The 14,868-nt window shown below is 42.6% G+C and overlaps 1 protein-coding gene across 1 annotated transcript in view; it reads left to right on the top strand.

Annotated features, from left to right (window-relative positions):
* COL6A5 (collagen type VI alpha 5 chain) overlaps positions 1–14,868 on the top strand; it is an 85,988-nt gene that overhangs the window by 27,422 nt on the left and 43,698 nt on the right. The window contains exons 17-23 of the mRNA XM_036760491.1: positions 1,067–1,132; positions 2,447–2,500; positions 5,996–6,031; positions 7,575–7,637; positions 11,162–11,224; positions 13,063–13,125; positions 13,721–13,783. Coding sequence (XP_036616386.1) covers positions 1,067–1,132; positions 2,447–2,500; positions 5,996–6,031; positions 7,575–7,637; positions 11,162–11,224; positions 13,063–13,125; positions 13,721–13,783 — 408 coding nt within the window. The remainder of the gene's footprint in view (positions 1–1,066; positions 1,133–2,446; positions 2,501–5,995; positions 6,032–7,574; positions 7,638–11,161; positions 11,225–13,062; positions 13,126–13,720; positions 13,784–14,868) is intronic.

Raw genomic sequence — 14,868 nt, forward strand, 5'->3', positions numbered from 1 at the left:
TCAGTCCTGGGAGGAAATGGGCCTTTGAGAATTTGTTACCAGAGGGTGTTCCCTTGCTTCAGAGAAACCTTATAACCTTGTAGGAAGAATCTCTTCCTCTTAAGAGATATATTTTTCTTTAGTGTGTTTTCTTAGCCTGAGAGTTTAGAAGATCATATACTTTTCTTCCCATGTATTGCTCAGTAATGACTATTGGGTTTATTTTTATTGGGGAAAACATGAGTAAACTTGGTCTTAAACTTACTTTATCCAGAATTATAACTAGGAATTCTAGTACCTGGGACATTTTAGTTTTATCAGGAGGGAGATGGTCTTAGGTATGGCCACACCTATGTTAGGTGGGGATGTGATGGAGACAAAGACCAAGGAAGTACAGGAGGTTGAGGAACTGGAAGGCCAAGGTGTTTGAAGAGGACAGGGGTTGGGGTAGAGAAGACAGTGAGTCAGTTACTGAACTTGTCAGCAAAGAGGAAGAGTGAGCTGGAGGTCCACTGATGATAGCACCAAGTATCTAGACAGGGTGGCACCATCTTTAAAGGAGCAGAAAGATGATTGCAGGGTGATGGTGTCAGCAAGTGGCCATGACCAATTCTTTCTCCCGGTGGCATAGAAAAGGAGCAACCACCCATAGAGACAGTGCCAAGGCGTGTGGTGCCTTACAAAGAAGCTAGTTTTCAGGGAGCATCAGAAGATGGAAGGCATAGGAAGGGATGACCATGGTGAAGGGGATTTTGTCAACAATAGGAGAGCGTTCCAGAAGGCACAATGGAGGGAAGGCAAAAGAAGATGGGGACAAGGGAGGGGTAGAGCTGAGTTTATGCTGAGTAGGAGAGGTGACAACTGCCTTTACAGGAAAGGGCCATGTTGGTCATAGGCCCCTAAGGAATGGCAAGTGGAGACACTAAGAAAAGGCAGCCCAGGATCTAGGAAAGGAAATGGGCCAATCTAGCACTCCATGGGGTGGAGGGATAGGAGAGGAAACACAAGCTTCTTCCCCCATGTGGGCATCGGGGCAAAGTCCTGAAGAATTCATGCTATTTCTATCTCTGCTCTCATCTTTCCTTAGGGTGAACCTGGAAATGACAATTTCTTCAGAGGATCTAAGGGATCCAAAGGAGAGCAAGGAAGACAAGTAATATTACAGATTGTACTTTTCCTACAATGATTCATTTGGATTGAAATTTATGTAATGACTTGAACAGAAATGAATACATGTGTCTGTCTTTATAGAAACACAAAAATCATCCTGAAAAGCTGTAGGTGAACCTTTCTTTAGAAATCAAGTTAAATTTAACTTCCCCTGTGGGGTTGACTATTTAAAGGAAATCTATTAAGCAATACCTCTCTATTTATCTTTTGTAAATTCATATTATGATGGTATGGTGAATAGAGCCACTGGTCTTAGGAGTCAGGAAGACCTGAGTTCAAAATCTGACTTGCCTTACTTCATCTCCCATTCTCAGTTTCCTCATCTATAAAATTGGAATGATAACAGCCCCAAAGCATAGGGTCGTTGTAAGGCTCAGTTGAGATAATACGGTTTCCCTGCCACATCGTGGTGGTTAAGGGAGCAGTGCCCCCGCCGTCTGGAAAATCCACATAAGCTTTTTCAGCCCTCCCTTTGTACAGAGAAGTCTGAATTGTTTTCTTTTTCTTTTAGGGGGTATTTACAATTCTTTATTGTAAAATCTGGGTTAAGTATTTGGTCACAGGGTTGGTGTCCTCTGCTGGCCTTCCTGTGTCATCTGCCGCTCCTGCAAAACTCTCCAAAAGCTCCCATTTAATTTCTTATGTCGACCCGCCATGTATCAAAACCATGATGAGGAAAGTCATGATGTGGAAGGGAGAACTGTATACATAAAGTGCTATTTAATATATGCAATACATTACATGTATATATTATTCTATTTACATATTTGTTTATATTTATTAATGTTTTGTTTCTCTGTGTATATGTACTAATATATGTAAAGTACATTGCAAAGCTTAAAAGTTAAAGTGCTTAAAGTGCTATTTAAATGGTAGCTATTATTATTAATGTTTCTGATTTCCTTAAATTCAGAATAAACACTTGGAGAAGAAACTATTAAGTTTCCAGCCAGCATAGTCTATAAGAGGCCACGGAGACTATGTTTTAAGGATTCTTTGGAAAGCTCCGAAGTCAGAGGACCTGGGTTCGAACCCTGCCTTAGTCCCTGTGTGACCTTGAAGAAGTCATTTCATCTCTTTAGGCCCCAGGCTAGATATCTATACATGAGAGGGTTGGCCTTGTTAGTTTCTGAAGTTCCTTCCTTCTCTAAATCTATGATTCTATGATCTTGTTGGATACTTGGTAGATGCAATACACAGAAGAATTCTAGAATGGCAGGCTTTGAAGTTGGGGAAAGCGGGATTGATTCTGAAGCACCTGAGAATGTTATTCTGAATACCATTATTTCATTTCTAGGGTCGAAGAGGGCAGAAAGGCATAGATGGCGAGCCCAACTCAAGAGGAAATACAGTAAGAGGGGCACATTCTATACTTCCCTGTCTTGGCATACCTGTTATAGCTTAATCCAAAATGGAGCGTTAGGGGATCCATGATCCAAAACATAGTTTCTAGCATCTAGGAAAGATGTTGCTGGGTAAATCTGAAGAGATTTGGAATAAATTTAGGTTTTCTAAAAGTTCCTTCTGTGCTGGCCAGATGTACTTTGAATTTTTTAAGTTCACAAAATTCCTGCAAAATGAGGAAAAGTTTCTACTCCTCTTTATCTACCCACTTCCTTCTCCGCCCCCCACCATTTGGCAGATGGAAAAAACAAATCAAGGAAGATTTGAAAGGATCAGAACAAGTTGGTGACAGTGATAAATAGCCCTATGTAATCCTGCTGTGTCTTACTTAATAGTAAACCTAGCACGAGATGGGGTTGGGGAAGGAAGATTAGGATTGTGTGTGTGTGTGTGTGTGTGTGTGTGTGTGTGTGTGTGTGTGTGTTTTAAGAGAGAATAACAGGGTTGAGAGATGACCTTATTTGTTTGAAGTGCAGAGATTGTGAAAGGGGAAAATCATATGTTCTTCATTAGCAACATCCAGGGGATGGGCAAAGGCTCCTATCTTTGGCTTGGCGCTTTGGTTCAAGGGAGGGAATGAAGCTACTTGGCTTGGTTGTCAATGACAAATTTTGGCACCCTTTCTTAGTGGCTCTGCTGGACGCCCTATTCCAGAGGGAAATGAACAGGAATAAATTGTGCAGAAATCTGGTTAAGTTCCTATCGACCATGTTTATCTCAAATCATAATTGTCAAGAGAAAAAAACCATGTAATCGTCTTAGTGAGGCTTCTCTCCTGCTTCTGGTGAAATATCTTTGAATCTTTGCCCTGTGTTGTACAGGAAGAATGTAAATTTAATAAGAGGAAACAGAAATTGTTAGGGGAAGTGGGGATGGGAGAAAAGAGGAAGCAAAGAATCCTCATTTAGTGAAGATTTTAACGTGTATGGATATCTGTTGGCTTAAGAAGACAAAATGTTTTCATTTGAACCAATTCAGAGGTTATCAAAGTCATTAATTGTGTCCCTTCCAGCAGAATTTTTCAGAGGCTACGTCAAGGGATAGGAGTTAGTACAGCTGGCTCTTTTTCTACATCCCCACGGTGCCCCTCTTGTCTTTTGCTCTGATTATCTATGGCCTGATCACCTCATTTCATTCTCATCCCTCCTCGTTAGCCTCATATCTTTTAGGTTCTAAGAGAAGAGCTCTCTGCTTCCTCCTTTAGAATGACTGATGGTGTTGTCATAGAAAGACTTCTAAATGTGCAGACCTAGACCTAGATTCCAGACCTAGATTCAAATTCCAGCTCTGACATTTACTTAGATGTGTGACTTAAGGCGAGTCACTTAATCTCTCTGAACCTCAGACTTTCTAGCCTTCCACCTAGAAATCTATGATGCCTTGGTTTATTTTTTAGTAATAGAGCACCAGACTTGGAATTATAAAGAGCTAAGTTCTATCATTGCTCATACTAGAAAGAAGTATGACTCTAGGTAAGTCACCTAAGGGCCTCTGGAACTTACCACCTGCCCTGTCATTGGACCCTTACAGCTTGTGGGCTTTTCCATATAACCTGAAGCTGAACTTTTTTATGTATTATCTTACTCAGTAGAATATAAGTTTTTTTTAGAGTAGGAACTAGCTTGCTAGAGGGTACAATAGATAGGAAGACCCGAGTTCAAATCCAGCCTCAAGCACTTTCTGGGTATCCCTAGGCAAGTTACTTAACCTCTTGTTTGCCTCAGTTTCCCCATCTGTAAAATGGGGATAATAACAGCACCTACCTCTTAGGGTCATTGTGAAGATTAAATGAGATCTATTTATAAAGCCTTTAGCACAGTGCTTGGCACTTAATAAGCACTGTATAAATGTCAGCTTCATATTAGTATTAGCTATTACTTTCTACGCACATCTCCAGCATGTAGCCAAGTGCTTGGCAAATAGTAAACATTTAATGAATCCTTTTGTACTCCTGCATTCACACAGCCTCTCAGCCTGAAGTTCCTAGTCTATAAAAGGGGCATGATAATAATACTTGGAGTACATGCCACACGGGCTTGATGTGATGCTCCAATGAGATAATGCGTATAAAGTGTTTTTTCAAACTTTAAAACACTGTATGCCATTTATCATTGCTGTCGTTGGTTTTATTTTTCTCTATTTTGGTGTGTGAATCATGTAAGGCAGGCAAATCAGAGGGACAAAAGTGGGAAGAGTTTATAAAAGTTTATAAAATCACTGACATAAACCAAAACACTATTGTCGTCATGAGTACTGCGTTGAATGACCAAATGTCACTTTAGATGGCAACATAGACATGTCAATTTAGATATAATTAATGGTACGACTGGACACAGTAGTGGGTACTCAATTTAGGAGGACCCTGGACCTTAGAGAAACAAATCCTCCTGTTTTTGCTTTCTTCACAGACATGCAGAGAGGATCCTGGACAGAATCATGAAGTTGGGCCTTTAGCCTCCCCTTTCTTCACCCATTCTTCCTTCCTCCTATGCCATACTGTTTCTCCCTTGCTAATGCCTGTGTCCAAGGCAGCATAAGCTAGGCTCATTTATACTAAGGTGTAAATGACTGATAAGGCATAGACGTTGCCTCATCTCCTAGAGGTGCTTTGCCATAATACTCTCTATTCCTGCAGATCTCATATCCTTCACCTATTTCTCATCCTGTTCAATTTTTTCTTAAAGTCCCCTTTTGGCTCTGAAATTCAATAATTACACTTGAAATATTTCCAGGGACAAGAGGATCTGGATTTTTTTTTCCAATTTGGTCATTTTATGATTGACAAGTCAAACTGGAAAAGTCAAAATGGCCACCAGATGGCGATGCTGAGCCATTATATCTGCTCAGCCCTTTAACTCCGCTCCTAAGACAGAAACAGGGGAGAAACTCCCTGGAATGAAGAATTGACTGAACCTTTGCTCTCTGATGAAAATGGTGGAGGCTTTTGTGCCAAAGCATGATTTGCCTTTCTCCATCAGCAATTTCCAAAGCATAGCAGCAGGCTGAGAAAAAGCCCCAGTGGAACTGGGGACCAGGTGACCAGGAGCAGGGGAGAGCCTTGGAACGCAAGTCATTCTGAGTTAGAGCTGATGCCCCTGAGTAGCCCAGTGAGCTGAGAGAGCCCCATGGCTCTCTTCTGAGACAGGAGGGGAGAACCTGAGCCCCATGGTCATTTGTTTCCTAGAGAGCAGCGTCCCAGATAATTGGCAGTGGCTGTTAGATGCTGTCTGGATCTGTAATGACTTTTAGATTGGTTTGCAATCAATCCCCCAAATATTAGCACGTAATTAAGTGCCTGGTGTGGAAATGCTTACAGAAAAAGCACCTCAGGGCAACATCTTTCAGGGCATGTTCCTTGTGTGTGTCAATCAGGCAAGTTTTCGAGCACCAGAGATTTCGGATTCATTTTAAAGGGACATTTTCATTGTCTTTTCTGTTTCAGGGCCCACCAGGCCGAAGAGGGATCCATGGACCAAAGGTACACGTTGTGCATCACTTCCCCTTTATTGCACATATGAGGAAAGAGCCTTCCAGAATGCAGGTGGTGTAGGGCATGAGCTGATCTGAATTTATGGGTGGATCTTGTGAGAGACAATGTGGTTCACTGTATTTAGAGCCAAAGGACACAGGTTCAAATCTCAGCTCTGCTATGTATGAGGTCTTAGGAAAGTCACCTAACTACTCAAAATAATTTCAGAAGGAAGGCACTATGATTCAGAAGGACTTCGTGCAGAAAATGGGGCTTCAGCTGAGATTAGAAAGAAGTCAGGAAGCAGAGATGAGGGGAGAGAAAATTCCAGGGAGGGGGAAGAAGCAGTGAAAGCGTTCATAGTCATGAGAGTGCCTTGCGTAAGGCAGCAGGGAGACTGGAGTATCTCAAGGGGAGGCATTAGGAAGATCACTTTGACAGTCAGTCTGGCAAAGGCAGGATTGGAATAGGGAGAGAGTTGAGGCAGCAAGACCAAGCAGCAGACTATTGGGACCATTCAGGGATAAGATAATGAGAGCTTGCTCTAGAGTGGTGCCAGTGTTGGAGGAGAGACTGGACCTACATGAGACATGCTATAAAGGCAGAAACAAGAGGACTTGAGAGCTGATCAGATAGCGGGGTGAGAAAAAGGGAGGACTTGAGGATGACCCCGAGGCTGCCGTTCTGGGTACCCTCAACAGTAACAGGGAAGTTAGGAAGAGGGGAGGGTCTACTCTAGGAGGAAATTCTCAGAGGGGTATGTGACACAAAAGAGGTCAAGGTCTTCTGGTTTAGATGGCCCCTGAGGTCTCTTCCAACTCTAAAGCCGTGATCCAATAAACAGTTAATCTGTAAGGTGCCTTCCTTCTGCTCTAAAATGGTTGCTTCTCTGACTCAGCCACTTACCTCTTTTTACAGTTCCATGCACTGGTAGCAATCTGCCAGTCTCCTGTCTGCCCAGGTGGGAGTATTCGGGCAGGGCCCATTTAGAGTGAAGCCAACTGGATTTATAGGCAGAATCTGGCTGCATGTAAATATGCTAGAATGGGATTTTTTTAAAAATGGATCTTTTGAATGGGAAATAAGAGGGAGAAATTCATCAACAGAATGACAGGGGGAGGTGAAGTCCAGGACACCGAATTTCTTGGTGCTAAAAAAGAAAAGAGGGAATTTCAGCCTGAGCCCCATGGAGTTAGACTAGCTCCTCAGTATCAGTATATCAGTAATATGAACACAGCAAGCTATGTTTGAATTGGGCAAATCTTCTGAAACACCACTGAAAAAAATTAAGTAGAGAGATAAAGACAGTGTGGCCCAGGAGAAAGAACTTACATATCAGGGCAAATTGCACCTCTGACACTTACTGCTTTGACTCTGAGCAAGTCACCTGAGTCCTCTGGGCCTCAGCTGTAAAATGGAGGAGTACTAACTGCCTCATAGGGTTGTCAGGGAAATGGTTTAGAAACCACAAAGGGCTACATCAGTGTGCGTGTTTGTTGTTATTAGCATCCTGCTTTGGGGAAAGCCTTAATGCTGAACATTCATCACACAGGGCCAAAGGGGAAACATTGGCCCAAAGGGTGAAGATGGACCTGAAGGATTAAGAGGAACTGAGGTACAGTTGAATATTCTGAGCACATTCCTGAATAAAGTAATAAATGCTTATTGATTGATGGCATTTCTGCATGTATTGGTTTTAAGACAAAATGAAAAATGTCAGTCCATTCTTTTGATATTCCTAGAAACCTACTTTCTCTATAGTGGAAAATGTTCTAGATCTGGTCCAAATCATGGCCTTGCCACTTATGAGCTATGTGATCCTGGCTGAGTTATCCAATGTCTCCGGGCCTCAGTTTCCCTCAGCTGTAAAATGAGAGAGAATTGGATTAGATCCATGATCTTACCAATAGTATATAAAATGAACATATAAGGAAGGGAGATGAGATTGATTTTTCCTTAGTCTACCATTGTATTTGCCTCTGTCGCATTTTAGGTCACTTGATGAATGAATGAATGAATAAATGAATGGAATGAATGAAAAAGCATTTATTCATCACCCAAATGGGTCAGGGCAGGGATGTCAAAGGGAATAGTGACTAGAGTGATGGGAAATTGATTGACAATTCATTTCCAGGAATGGTAGCATTGATGAGCCCACATGGAACCTTCATGTAGAAAAGGAGACCCAACTTGATGCTTAGTGGGTCATCAAATTTGACCAGTTTCTCCTGACCAGGGTTCCAGGCCCAGGTGTTGACAAGATAAAGGTCTCAAAATTAATTCAATTAGGAATTTAAGCATTTGGAGGTTGTTCAACCAATCCAATCCTATCCTCCCTAGGAATGCCAGAATCTCCTTGGGGAAAAATGTTGAAAGGGTCACATATAAGAAAACCACAGATAGAGAAGAAATGTTGTCATAATAACATAAATGGCTTTCTTATGTTCAGTCTCTCCCTCTGTTTTGGTTGCTACTCTATTGCCTAGGAATATGTTTATGTCTCCTATATACTCAAACAAAAACCCACCCCCTGACCCTGTCCTTCCCTCAAGGTATTGCTATCATCCTACCCCTTATTACTAAACTGATAGAAAAAGACTTGGGCACTTACTCTCACCTCTTCCTTGTCACTCTTTCCTTGTGTCCTTTCATTCTGGCTTCTGACCCCAAAAATCATTTCTGACCTCAAAAATCATTTGCCAGATCTAATGTCCCTTTCCCAAGCAGCATCTTCCTTGGCCTCTCTGTAGCACTTGAAACTGCTGACCACCCTCCCCTCCTCGATTCTCTCTCCTTCATGGATGTAATCTTCCTCATGAATAGAATTGTAGAAAAGTAGAACAAGTTGGTTTGGAAGATAGTGGGTTTCCCATCACTGGTGATCTTCAAAGCAGAACTTAGATGACCACTCATATGTTGTTGAGGTGATTTTTGTTCATGCACAGGTTGGGTTCATGCATGGCTTTTGAGACTCTGTGATTCCATAACTCTGTGATACCACTCTCTCCTTATTCCCCAAACAAAGTTATTTCTCATTATCATTCACTGATTCCTCATCATCCTCTCATCCCCTCAGTGTGGATATCTCCTCCTTCTTCTTTCCTTCTTTTCTCCCTCTAAATTTTCTTCCTGGATAATCTCACCTCCTTTCTTGAGTTTAATTATCACCAATATTTAAATCTGATTATTATTTAACCCTAATCTTCTCCCCAAGTTTCAGTCTTGCATTTCTGATTGCCTGATGGGCAATCATCACCTGGATGTTTCTCCAAGGCCTCAAACCACACATGTCCAAAACTGGACCAATTATCTTCCTGCATAAACCTAACCTTCCTCCAGCTTCCTTATTTCTGTGAATGGGGCCACCACCCTCTAAGTCAGTCAGATGAGAAACCTGGAGGTCACATTTGACCATCTGCTTCATCCTCTATGTTTCTTACATTGCTAGGCCCTGCTGATTCCACCTCCAAGATCTCTTCTACCTTACAGCAGAATCATGCATCACAGTATTTGAGAGGTGAAAGGGAGCTCAGTTGTTATCTATTCCACCCTATTCCCAAAAGGAATCCCCATTATATCATACTGGACACATGGTTACTCAACCTCTACATGAAGACCTCCAAAGAGGGAAGACGTACCATTTCTCTTAAGGGAGGCCATTCTACTTCTGAACATTTCCAACTAATTCTTATGATGTTTTTCCTCACATCAAGCCTAAATAGGCCTTTTTGCAACTTCTGCCCATTGTGCATGGTCCAGAACTTAGCACAGTGCCTGGCGCATTGTAGGCATTTGACTGACTGGCTGTTTTCTCTGGCCAAACTGGATGAGTCTAATTCTTCTACATGACAGTCCTTCAAATACTGGAACATAGCTATCATGTCACTCTAAGCCTTCTTTTATCCAGCCTAAACCTGTACTGCTCCTTCAAATGATGCTCATATGTCATGGACTCAAGGCCTTTCACCATCCCTTGGATTCCCTCTGGTTTTAATCAATGTCCTTCTTAAACTGTGGCACCCACTACTGAATATACTACTCCAGATGTTGTCTGGTGAGGCCAGAAAATAGTAGACCCATCACCTCCTTGTTCCTGGAAGCTATGGGATACCATCCGCACTCCCCCGAGGGATCAGGTCATTATCACCTCACACATTGCCTATGATACAGCCTCATAACTAGCTCTCCCAAGCCCAAGATCTCTCCTACTCATCCCACCTTCTACACAGCTCAAAATACTCTCCGTGAGGTATGGTCTGCTGAAGTTACAGTCCTGACCAAATACCTTCAGTGGTTCCCTAATTTCTTCTAAGATCTAATATAAACCACTTACCTTGCAATTTAAAGCCCTTCGAAGCCTAGCATCAACCTACCTTTACCACTTTACACTCCTCTCCTCCACACCCTTCAGGTTCCAAGGTTGACTGAGCCCATCTTCTGTCTCTGTGCATTAGAACTAAGATTTAATTGTTGCCAACTTTGCCCAAGAAACCTTCCCACCCTGATCATGGTCTTCACTTGGATTTATTGAACTTTATTTTTTCAATTCAGCTTTTTAAAAAAAAATATTACACATTGACTTATGTCAGGTACCCATGATAAAAAAGTAGTCTTTGTTCTGAAGGAACTCACACATGCAACCAGGAGATACCTATGCAGACATAAATTGATAAAAGATAATCTGAGGAGGGGGAGAACAACTACTGAGGGAGAGGAGAAATCAAGGGATGCTTCATGGAGGAGATGGTTTACCTTTGTGGATGCCACCCAACATTCAAACTTTAAGGATGTTTTTACCTTTGGAATATCAAGATGCCCTAGAAAGGCAGCAGTGATACAGATACCCTAATGAGAGACCATCATTGGCTTGGGGTTTATATTCTGGCTCCTTTCTTTGAATTTCTCTGCACATGTGTCTGTCAAATGAATGGATGAGATGCTTAATTGGGCACTCCAGACCATTGCTTTTCAATGTCAGGACAGTTTAAAAAGGAATGCTGGGTGGAGTTTTGTGGTGGGGTTAGGGTGTGCTTTCTGAAGAATCAATCAAGAAAATAAGCTTTTCACTTCTGCCCATCACACTTTACTGGCTAAGAAGAAATATTCTTTGTGTTTTTTTGTGTCAAATGTCATAACCAGGGACAAAGTGGAAACACTGGACAGAAGGGAGAAAAAGGAAGTCCTGGAAATAAAGGGCCTCAGGTAGGCAAGATGGCCTTACTTTATGTCAATGATGTACAAAGATTTGATTTTCCTCTTATTTCACATGTCATCCATTTTTAGGTAGTAAGGGCCCTAACCTTATTCTCCCTGGGCGGGGGGGGGGGACATACATCTCCCCTTCAGGGTGCCAGGGATATCCATGAAGGATTAGAGTGCCTTTCCATAAGGCCATCTGCATTCAGGTATATCCCCCAACGTACCCCTATCATTAGCCACCAGGGATTAACATTCCAGTTCTATTAAACTAATTACAATGGTTAGCTTTGACAAAGGGATATTTACTTCACAGATATAACAACAGCAGAAGTACAGACACATCCCTATAATACCTTGGGGATACATTCTGCCCTATACCAATTCTGTCTCTGGGGAAAGTAGACTTAGACTTAAGCCAGCTTTGGTCCCACTGAGTTTGTGTCCAATTGTGGTATCACTTCTGGATGAGTCTGAGTCTCAGCTCCCAGCTCCCACTGCACTGGGTCCTGAAGGTCATTCCTTACCTTGGAGACTCAATGCTGACCTGGTTGGTGAACCAACCAAACCCAACGGAGACTCCCCTTTCAGATCTCCTGACCTTTCAAAACTGACTGGACTGTATGTAGCCAAATCTCCTTTATCTGTGAGCAGAACAGAGAGAGAAGCAAGATCAGGACCATGCACTGTGGGTTTCATGCCCACTCCAGGTGAGAAGGCACCTGAGGCACTGCCCCTACCCAGAGGCCCTCAGCAATTCATCCTCCTTCTACAATGCCAGTGTGTCTAGACAAGAGCCCACACCAAGAGACTGACCATAGCCAACTCTTTGAAAGCACCCCAGTCCTAAACTACACAGGTAATCAATAAGCCTGCTCCTCACTAATACAGAGTGGACTGGAACCAGGTACAGAATGTCTGTACATGCTCTAAGGCATTTCCATGACACATTATCATGCCTTCCCAGAAGTAGGCTCTTGGCTTCTTCTATAGGATACCTCTACCCTGCCCCTAAACACCCTTCCCACTTCAGCCTGGTAGCCCCAGGCTACAGGCCTTCAGAGAACACAAACCCAGTTTAACCTTAGCCCAAGCAGAACTTGTAAAAATCCTACTACTTAACGTCAGTCATTCCAAAGCCACATAGAAGAAGAGGCTTTAAAAAAGTATGTGTGTGTGTATATATGAATATGTATGTGTGTATACACACACACATGTATATACATGTATGCACATACATGCACATATATTTATATATACACATGAATATACATATATACACATATATACATATATATACACACATACATACATATGTGTGTATATGTATAAATGTATAGAGACACAGAGAGACAGAGACACAGGCAGAGAGAGTTTGGTATTTTGCTTTATCCATACCATCGCCATCTAGCCTGGGCATTATTTGACTGAGAGTTAATTGTCCATATGCTGGTTTATCTTGCTAAGATCCTATTGAGATGGGTTAGAAATGGGTGAGAATTGATCCCACCTTACAGATGGGTAAAGAGAGAAGCATGTCATGTGTTGATTAGCTAACAGGCAGGATTAGAACACAGGCCTTCTTTCTCATCAGTGGCAAGGTCACATTCTTCCAAGGTTCCTGCTACCTTCAGTCTCCTTCCTTTTCTTCCTTTTGGGTCAGAAGTCCATCCATGGTAGCAATTTTCCCTCATCAGGTCTTTTCATTAGCTGGAAATAGTTCCTTTTGAAGGAGGCTTGTAAGTACTCTCTCAGCATACAAACATAATAAAGGGAAGAATTTCTAGTGCTTTTTCTAAAGCTTTATTTTTCACAAATGTTCTGTATCTTGTCTGCCTTTTCAGGGGCCTTCTGGACTGGCAGGGTCTAAAGGGAGTCCTGGAAAACCTGGAAGCTTGGGAAGGAAGGTAGGTCTTATTCCTTTTATATTTGGAAGATGGTATGGTAGCCCACTGCCCTTGGGAAGATCTGGGTTTGAATCCCGATGTTGATCTTTACTAGTTGTGTGACCTCTCAGCCTCAGTTTCATCATCCATAAATTAGGGAGGACAGTAGGACCCACCTCACAGAATTATTAAAAGAATCAATTTATAGATGAAGAAATTCAAGTTTAGGTTAGGGGCTGAGCTGAGACTAGACACCCAGATCTCCCTTTTCCATGAATCCATGTTACTTCTGAAGCAATGGCATGAGTTCCAAGAAGCTTCTCCTGGGATTATCAAATTCTCTCTTTCCTCCTGTTTTTTTTTAAATTTTAATACTCAGAACAGCAATATTTGTGTGTTACAAGGTACTGATACACCCTGTAGGGTGTTAGGGAGTAACCCTTCTGGCCCATCTGTGACAGTCCCTTTGTCAAGGCCTCCCAGTGCTAGCTAGAGAGCCCTTTGCCCTGCACCAAGAGAGCCCATGAGCACTTGTCCTCAGGGCCTCTGGTGAACCCTCATCTGAAAGCCTGGTCGCTGTTTATCATACTCTCATTGTCCTCTTTTGATGCCATAGGGAGAACCTGGAGTTCCAGGTGATAAAGGAAGCATGGGGTCAACCGGATCACGTGGAATGCAGGTTTGAGTCTGGGGGTTACTTTCTTGTCAACAATCCTCTACTCTGAGACGGGAAGGAGAAGGGGCCTACCTGAGAGAGTCTGTGCTTCTTGAGGACCTTGAGTTCTCTGAGCATCAGATGGATTTGGGCAGTGGTTGTAAAACTGTTCTCTTAGGGTGTGGATTCTTAACCTGGGGTCTGTGAAATTATTTTTGAAAATACTTTGAAAATTACATTTTAACCTCATTGATTTCCTCTGCAATCCTATGTATTTCATTTGATATATTTACCCACATTTTTCTGAGGAGGGTTCCATAGGCTTGACTAGATTGGCAGAGGGGCCCATGACATACAAAAGGTTCAGAACCCTTACTTAGGGCCTCTACAAGTCATGTTGCTTACCCTCATATCTAGACCTGCTTTTCAGAGGAAAATAAAGGATTGCTTTTTCTTCCCACATCCAACCAGAGACCAAAAGGATGGTAGAAAGGAGATGGACAGGCCTGGGGAAGGAAAGTGAGTCTTTCTTTAGGCCTGCTGCACTCACAGTTAGCTGTCTCAATGGTCTGCCTGGAGGAGTGCTGGTTTCCCCTCCTTGGAGGCATTCAAGCAGAGGCTGGTTGACCCTTGTTGGGTATGTTCTAGTGGTCATTTCTTTTCATGTATGGGCTGGACTCAATGGTCGCCCAGGTCTCATTCAGTTCTCTAAATCTGTGATCAGGACTGGCTCATGGGACAAAATTAGAGGGAGAGATACTGAGTTTTTAGGATGAAAAGTTGGAAAGCTTGCCAGGGTGTCTTAGTCTCCTCTCTCTGCACTTGGAGCAGTTTTTATTATGGCAAAAAAAACAAGTCTGGACTAGGAGGGGAGAAATTTCCCCGGAGGTATCCTTTCCTTTGGTATCTCTGGGCTGCGGCTTCCTGGAACAAATCTATAGTCTCCAGGGAGGCAGCTCTGCCATCCAGCTATCCTGGATGATCCCCTCCATCACTTCCTCCAACCCTTTCACCATGGACGTGGTCTTGAGTTGACTGAGCAGGTCCTTGGATGACTATTCCAAAGAAACTTTTCTGACACCATGTTAATTGGCTAAAGACCACTCCTG

This window comes from Trichosurus vulpecula, chromosome 5, assembly GCF_011100635.1.
Source record: "Trichosurus vulpecula isolate mTriVul1 chromosome 5, mTriVul1.pri, whole genome shotgun sequence".
NCBI lineage: Eukaryota > Metazoa > Chordata > Mammalia > Diprotodontia > Phalangeridae > Trichosurus > Trichosurus vulpecula.